At 41.7% G+C, this 8677-nt stretch overlaps 1 protein-coding gene across 1 annotated transcript in view; it reads left to right on the top strand.

The window, feature by feature from the left end:
- Nucleotides 1–6129, top strand: part of LOC102295896 (V-set and transmembrane domain-containing protein 2-like protein) — a 54782-nt gene extending 48653 nt beyond the window's left edge. The window contains exon 4 of the mRNA XM_005931481.3: nt 2559–6129. Within this exon, the coding sequence (XP_005931543.1) occupies nt 2559–3029 (471 nt within the window). The 3' untranslated portion in view covers nt 3030–6129. The remainder of the gene's footprint in view (nt 1–2558) is intronic.
- Nucleotides 6130–8677: the final 2548 nt, after the last annotated feature.

The following is an 8677-nucleotide window of genomic DNA, read 5'->3' as shown; positions in this document are numbered from 1 at the left end:
GTGTGTGCAGAAGTTGAAGATGCATAAAGCTGCATTAAACATGCAGAAACATGTACACACAAAAACCTTTCGGCTTTCTCCCAAAAGGCTAGCTGCTGCTGAATCACTGATGCTGTGTTTTTGTGACTATGTGTGTGTCTGTGTGCTTTTGTGTGTCTGTGTGCATGTTTGTGTGGGTGGAGCAAAACACTGCAGGCTACACAGCTGCAAAATCATTATGAGCTCTCTCTATATAATGGATCCTGGCTCACATCCATACAGTCAAACCAAAAACACCATGAGATGCTCACATATGCAGACGCAAACTCGCAAACGGCACGCATTAAGCTCACGCTTACAGCCAAATGCGCAAATGTCACTGCCACACACGACGCACACATCCCAACATCTACTGGCATCACAAGGAGGAAGGTGGGTGATAAATGAAGTTGTATTTATATCTTGGTGCGTCACATCTCAAGATGTCCCCAGACTCTCATCGTCTTAACTCCTGCTCTGCAAACTTGCAAAGCATTTGACGTCTTCTCTCCGTACTTTCACAGATTTTATTGTTTGTCTGAGTGATTGGCTTGGAGGAGACGTGGCCTTAGAGTGCATCCAGGCCACACCACACATTTATTCTATTCTTCTCATGATCTTTCTTTTGTACCTCCAGGACTTCACGCATCTTAACTATCTTCAAAATACACTCAGCTCATTTTCTCAACACAGACGAGTGTATGATAGGCAGCCGCAAGCCTTAAGTGGCTTGACTGAATTTGCATGCAAGAAGGATGCTTATACAATCAAAGTAATAATTTGGCATTTTGAAACGATGCACTGATTTGCATTCTCGCTGATTGTTAGATGAGAAGATAAATGCCACGTCTGTGATGTCGTTTTGTCTTGATTTTCTATGCGTTGTGTTCTTCTTCTGAGGAAAACCGGCTCAGGACTGCAAAGGGAAAAAAAAACTTTTTGTGAAATCCGATACATTTGGATGAGCCATCCATCTATCATCATCTTAACCACTTCACCGATTCAGGGAGAAAAAAGAAAAGATTACGGGTGTTTCCGGAAATTGCACAGGTTTACAAGAAAATGATGAATTTCATAACATTTTGAAAGTTTGCAGTGAACAAATGAGATTAAAGTTACAAATTTATGAGAAATGTTGCAGAAACTGTCTTTTTGTAAATGAGCCGCAACACTTCATTTTGCAAGTGGGATCACCATCACGCGACAGAGGCTACGAGTAAACAAGGAGCGCTGCCAATTTCATTCAGACCAGTGTGTTATTTTCTTCTAAACAGGCACAATTCAGGGTCATGTCCAGATGCTTATGATAATATGATGATTCACTAAAATACTGAGTTTATCCTTACTGCCGAGTCAGATTTTGAAGTGTAATTTGCATGGCCAGGCATAAAAATGGCAAGTGGGCCACATGTGTGATGTAATGAGGTTGTTCCCACTTTACAAAGGGTAGCCATGAGGTTCATTAAAAATGATGACTTTAATCTCACAGACCATGCAGTACTCTGCAAGTCTTGAGTTGCCTCTTATTTCTTCACTCATTTCTTTGTATGCTGCTACAAAGACAACGAGAAATAGGTGCAGCGATTTATTGAAATGTGCAAACATATTCAGAAATTAAGTTGCCTGGCAAAAAAACACAAAAAACTCTTTGAACAGGGTCAGCTACAAGGACTGGAAATAACTAAAAAGAACAGCTAAAGAGAAACTCTAAAAGACCTGCAGAAAGCCTGTGAACTCAAAACTATCTTAAATATGACAACAAGTTTGACTACTTTGGCGGTAAATGTATAAAAATGAAGGACTTTTGCACAGCTCTGTATGTGTTGACCCAGCTCAAACTTCTATTTTACCTACAATGGCATTAATACGCTGCTGTAGCTGCCCCGTGTGAATAGTAAAACTTCATAGCTGAAGCCAAGAAACAGCACACCATACTTAGTTGAAGTGAGAAGGTGAGTGCACATTTTGTAAGATGTGCACTCACTCATCTCGGGGTCTGTGAGATAGCAAAAGTCCTTTTTGGGGGGTTTTGTGCACTTTTCCTGTGTTTTTTTAATTTTATTTTGAAGGCTCATCTTCAGCTGTATATAGAGAACAAGAACAAAGCCAAACAAAGCTGATCTGACAGCACAGATAGCTACAGTATTGGAGCTGCTTTTTGCTGAAATATTAGTTGAATCATTTTCAAATTGCTCTTTTTCATTTTTTGAAAGAGTAAATGACATTTTCCTTCTATTCCAGTTAAAGGGACTCGTGAAAATTGCAACATTAATTAATTCACTACTCTCAATAGATGGCAGGTTTTTCTTGGTCTGATATGAACAGGAGCTATAGTGACTGTAAGTTCATTCATTCATTAAACTAATAGCTTTTACTTCACTACATTTATTGTTGGGTTGCCATTATCTTGAAATGGCCACTCATTGGTAAACTCTCTTCTGATTGGAAGTTATATTGGATATATTTGTTACAGTCCAACCACATTATATATGTCTTTTTATTTGTTTGTTTGTTTGTTTTTGTCCGTCTACCTTCATCAGGTTGTGAAGGTTGTAGGAAGCAACATCTCCCACAAACTCCGCCTCTCCCGAGTCAAGCCGTCTGACGAGGGCACATACGAGTGCCGCGTCATTGACTTCAGCGACATCGAGGGCGCGCGTCACCACCGCGTCAGAGCCTACCTGCAGGTGGTGCCGGAGAGCGACGTAATCAGCCGTAACCCCAGCAACAACTTTGAGGCCATGGACGACACCAAGAGAGGAGTGGGATTCTCTGACGGGGACGACGGGGAGTCTCTCGGTGGCACCAAAGAGCACGCTCACAGCCATCACCAGAATCACGGGCACCACCAGGAGCACGGCAAGCGTTCTTCTTCACCTGCACACCACAGCCACGGCAGCAGCAGCAGCAGTCAGCAACACAAGGCGGGCAGAGAGCTGAGGAAGAGGGACGTGGACAGTAACCACAGTAGCCACAATGACTGCACCAACGAACCGAGCTGTGCGCTGTAGATGGCATTACACAAGGATTGCATAATATGATGTGTGTCACAGCATAAAAAAGCTATTCTTCCCACACAGTGCAGGCCTGTGCACAAATCCAGAATCTCTAGAAAATGTCCAGTATGGCTTATTCTAAGCACAGGGCTGCAAACTGTGCAGGGAATGTAGCTTTTTCTCGCTGTGCATGGGTCTGGGTTGGACTGCTCACCTGTCTGTAAAGCCTGGCTTCACAGCATTCAGCAAAAGGGTGGGAAGGGGGAGGGGGGTGCTGATGTGTAGATCTAGGCAGCTCCACAGGTTCTGGTCTCAGCACCAATTATAAAAAAAGAAAAGAAAAAAGAGACTTCTGTCTTACTATTAACCCGTGCTCTGTTCCACTCTTGTACTTTAGATACTGTAAAAGACACACTCTGCTTTCATGCTCATACTTCTTCCACTGCCTTACTCTGTCATTTGATACACCCTCAGAAAAGAAAGGCTGATATTGTACATTTTATAACTGGGTCTGTCCCCAGTAGAAAAAAATCCTCCCTTTTATTCTGAGAGTATTCTGAATGAAACTCAGCCTACTTCTTTCCCTGAAAATCTTTTTCAGCTTCATTGCATCTTTTTTTTTCTCTTCTGTGTGCATTCGATAAGTATACAGCCACACATCGACAAGTGTTCTCCCTGTGTTCCCAGAGCAGTAGTGCTTATCCAGCACAGACACAAGTCTTAAATCACAGATACATCGATAGTTTGAAAAGAGAGAGATTTTAAATCAAACCAACAACAACACGGGCTCCATCCTCCCCGCAGAGCTCTTTTGAGTTTATGACGCCTCTCTGAAAATTTGCCTTCCCTCGCTCGTGCTGCAGGTTTGATCCACTCATGGCTGTTCACGCTGAGAGAAATCAATCAATCAAATCGCTCCATGCGGACCCCACCCTATTGGAAAGCCATGAAACGGTCAAATCCCAATGCCTCTAAATTAAACAGATTTGGTGTGCCTCTGAATCCTGACTATAAATACATAGAAGGAACAGATCGTGATCTTCGTGAAACAAACTTCCCCCTTTTATGGAGGAGCTGGGCTGTATTCCTCTCCCAGCTTAGTTCTTTTATTCCAGTGCTCTGGCCCAGTTCTTATCAGTCATTTTAAAAGAAAAAAGCCTCAATCCTCTCCACTACAAGCCTCTAAAACCCACCCTGTGTACATGACTGTAAAATATGAATTAAAGCTAGTGCATGTTTAGTGATTTTCTTAAAAAAAAAAAGACTTTTGCAGCCAACCAATAAAAACAGTGTTACCTGAGTTTACTTATATTGTAAAAAAAAAAAAAACATCATTCTGTTCCAAATCCATATTTTACTTTTAAAGTCCTTTCAACTAGATCTTTTAGTTTTTAAGCAGTTTTCTGTTGCTTTCCTGCTTTCCAAAAGTGCTGTACAGACAGATGAATGATACATTCTCTCCATAGCTGCTCAGAAAGGGGGGCTCCCCTAATGTATCTTAGTACTTCAGCAGTGTTTCTTAAACTACTGTATTTGCAGGGCAGCAAACATGAGTGTAATCACATAATAATGAGCCTGAACATGTGTGTCTGAAAACGTCTGAGGGGCCGTTTTACTTCTGCCATTTTCAAGAATAATCTCTTTGCTTAGATGCTTGTACGAAACCTCATCTGTAAAGGTGAAGGGGAGGCTTTCTGGGCTGTAGGTTACTCTTAAGGGATCAGTTGGGACAATGTGGACATGGGTAACACTTTGGATAAAGCCTTCAGCGGTGAGGGGGTAAAGTAAGAGGAAATGTTAGTGAAACACTGAAATCGTCTGCCTCAAAATATATTCTTGGGTTTCAAAGGCCATGAATGGTTCCACTTCTTTGGTGTATTACTCTCCAGAGGGACAACAGTGCTGCTGTTACTATGAGCAGCCTTCAGGAGGCTTGTTTAATGGTTTAAAGCGGTGATCAGCAGAATTATTTTTCAACCAGTAATTTGATTTGATGTTTTGTAAAGAAGAGATTACTGTTGGGGTGAAAAAAAAAGAGGGAAATGTACATTTCTTCTAGAATGTTTGGTCTCTCACTAAGTGTATGCCTTTATCAAATGAAATAAATTGTATATGAAACAATGGAGTTTGAGTACTCACTACACATTTCTACCTAAGTGGGTGTTTTTTGCTGTTCTTCGCCAGTTGCAGTTTACCTTTATGGCCCCTTGCTCTGCGTGTGCCTGTCCATGTGCATCAAGGAGCAGCGATGTTCGGCAGTTGCCTGCGTGTAATAGGTGCTGCCAGATTCCCCTCATCCTATTGCTGCTGATGACTAATGGTGCTATTGTCAGTACTGGCAGCAGGATAAATAGCAACAGCACCGGATGAGATAAAGAGGCGCTGTGCCGTGCTCGCTAACATTAAGCCAGGCCAGCTAAATACAAAACGTGGTGATCTTGTTTCCCCACACTAAACGCGTCATACATCCATTATGGAGCGGTGAGGTGGGGAGGTCCCGGGCTCTCCCATCAGTGAGGAGATAATGGAAGAGACATTCTGCTTCCTTCATTTACACATCTCTTGAACCCTGCAGGGCTCTGACTGATAACAATGATAGATCGGCCAGCATCCTTGTCACTATGTCAAGCAACCTCTGCCTTAATAGGGCACAGTCTGTTCTAACCAGAGCTAGATTTGCCATAGAGTTTCCAAAGGATCTTGAAGCACTTCCTTTACTAATTGCTGAAAATCAAAAAATAAAATTAAAACTCTGTCCGTGTTGTCTTACTACAACCATCAAAAAGTAGGACACAAATGTAGAGCTTAAAAAGAAAAGAAAAATCAATCAACAGCTGTAACCGTATTCATATATATATTTTAATGTTTTGTATTTTTTTAGTGGCTCCTTGGTGGAGGAGACACCCACCCTCAGGGCTTCCAAAGCTAGTACACTCGTACTGCTGGTCCCAAGCCTGGATAAATGAGACGATTACATCAAGAAGGTCATATGGTGTAAAAAATGTGTTTGGATCCATCTGCTGAGACTCCCTCCTCGGGAAAATACAGTGGGCCAAAAAAAGTATTTAGTCAGCCACCGATTGTGCAAGTTCCCCCACCTAAAATGATGACAGAGGTCAGTAATTTGCACCAGAGGTACACTTCAACTGTGAGAGACAGAATGTGAAAAAAAAATAAATCCATGAATCCACATGGTAGGATTTGTAAAGAATTTATTCATAAATCAGGGTGGAAAATAAGTATTTGGTCAATAACAAAAATACAACTCAATACTTTGTAACATAACCTTTGTTGGCAATAACAGAGGTCAAACGTTTACTATAGGTCTTTACCAGGTTTGCACACACAGTAGCTGGTATTTTGGCCCATTCCTCCATGCAGATCTTCTCGAGAGCAGTGATGTTTTGGGGCTGTCGCCGAGCAACACGGACTTTCAACTCCCGCCACAGATTTTCTATGGGGTTGAGGTCTGGAGACTGGCTAGGCCACTCCAGGACTTTCAAATGCTTCTTACGGAGCCACTCCTTTGTTGCCCGGGCGGTGTGTCAATGTTAAAATTATATTTGTAACATACTATACGATGTGTTTCTTGTGACGTGCATAGTAATGAATAGTTTACCTGATGGGCAGTATTTTAGATGTGCTGCTAGGTATGTATTGTGATATTCAGCATGTGTAAGACTGATGATAAATAAAGTACTTCACTGTTATGAATATATCAGTGAAGTAGCCACACTGACCCAGTGCCTGACATCACAGATACATCCAGCACTGTGAGTGTGTCTCACTGATGAGCTGGACTTTAAAGCTTTTAGGTTTTTGTCATGGTTGGCTGTGTGGCAGGCAAGCAGAAGTGGTGGACCCAAAATTGCAGGACTCTTGGAGATGGGAATAAACTGAAAACGCAGCTTTATTGCTGGAGGAATGATTCACGAAATAAAACTTACAAAAACAAAACTCTAAACCGAGGTGCTGGAGGACAGGACATTACAAACACACAGCAAGTTGAGGGTACAACGCGACACTGACACAAAGAAACACAGGGCTTAAATACACAGATAGCAGTAATCAAGGGATGAGAGACAGGAGGGGAACACACCGGGGAGAAATCACAGCTGACGAGACAGGGGAAACGTAAACTGAGCACACTCACATACGACACAGACCTTCACAATAAAACAGGAAACTCAGACACATGGAACCAGACAAGACATTGAACTAAACAGACAGATTCACAAACAGACGGGGTGACACCAAAGACAGACAGATACAGACGCAGACTCAGAGGCAGACCGAATATAACACGTAGAACTCAAACAACAATAATAATCATGATAATAAATTGGAAAATGATAATAATAATAAACTTAAAGCGCTGGGTCACCGACCCAGGACCATGACAGTTTTGGTTGAAAGATGATGCACTCACCTGCACTCATGATTTATTTGAAGCTTTTTTGGGTAGAAACCTTTAAAAAAATGCTGCCAATTTAAATATTATAGACTAACATTTAATAGAAGATATAAGCTGTAGAATTTAAATTATTATTTTTAGCAGGTAATTTGGTTAAAAAGAGACTTCACTTTTTCATCTGCATACACTTTTTTTGGGGTGGGGGTAAAGTATATCATCAAGGATACTGTTTCCTATCTGGACAAACACTTGAAGCCAGCCTTTCAACCCTCTGAGCTACAGACACATTTTAATAGGTGCACACAGCACTATGAGGGACATTCACAATCCCTCTTCTCAAGTGCAGCTTTCACATCAGCAGAATGAAATCCTTTTGAGTTGGGTGATCTTTGGTGATTACCTTTGAAGTTCACGGAAATTTTTTTTTTAAAATTAGGGTCGGCAAAAGCAAAATTGCTTCAAAATGCTCAAACTTGTCGAGTGAAAAGAAATAGAAATTCTAACATTTGTATTTCCTTAACATGCCTGTGAAACACAAAAACTGATCAAACAGAATCAGCAGCTCTTTTCCTAATGTAGAAGACATGTCAGGTGTGGTCCTGGTTTCTTTAATACCTTGCTGTTTATCAGAGCTGTGCACACCATGAAGTTTATGCTTTTTTTGGCACAGCTGATAGACTTTCTTTCAGCTAAATGACCTGTTGGAGTCGTGGTTCAATAAGTCGTCTGTTTGTGAGAAGAGTCAATTTCATCAAGCAGCAGCTCATTAGCTGACTGGCTAGTTAACTGTCTCAGTAACGGAGCCAAACTCCTCCTTGAGCAGTTTGAACACGTTGTCCGAGAACTCGTCTCTCGGCCTGCCCGTGCCGTTCAGCTGCACCGGCAGGAGGTCGGGGTGGTGTGGGATGTAAGAGGACGGGCAGTGCAGCTCATTTAGAGTAAACCAGAAGGTGTCCGGATCCACCTGGATTAAGTGTCGGAACACACTGTGCAGGAAAGGGAAAGAAACATGGGAACAGGATTAGTTCTGAGCTGTGTTTTGCTTTGTACGTAATATCTATTGTATGGAAAACACCTTCCTATAATCCAAAGTGACAGACTGAACGAGTTTTGCTGGCTTTAACATGCAAACCAACAGTTTAACTATAAGCTCATTAACTCAACACTGCCTTTCTCTTCAGGTTTGTTTTTTAAATCACCTCCAAGCAGGAAAATACTTAAATATATTAAAGCGTGTGTTTTTACTTGT

Source organism: Haplochromis burtoni, unplaced genomic scaffold (assembly GCF_018398535.1).
Source record: "Haplochromis burtoni strain Fernald_Lab_line unplaced genomic scaffold, NCSU_Asbu1 Contig_141, whole genome shotgun sequence".
NCBI classification, from domain to species: Eukaryota; Metazoa; Chordata; class Actinopteri; order Cichliformes; family Cichlidae; genus Haplochromis; species Haplochromis burtoni.
The sequence above is the reverse complement of the archived record's forward strand: the minus strand, read 5'-3'. Positions and strand labels throughout refer to the sequence as shown.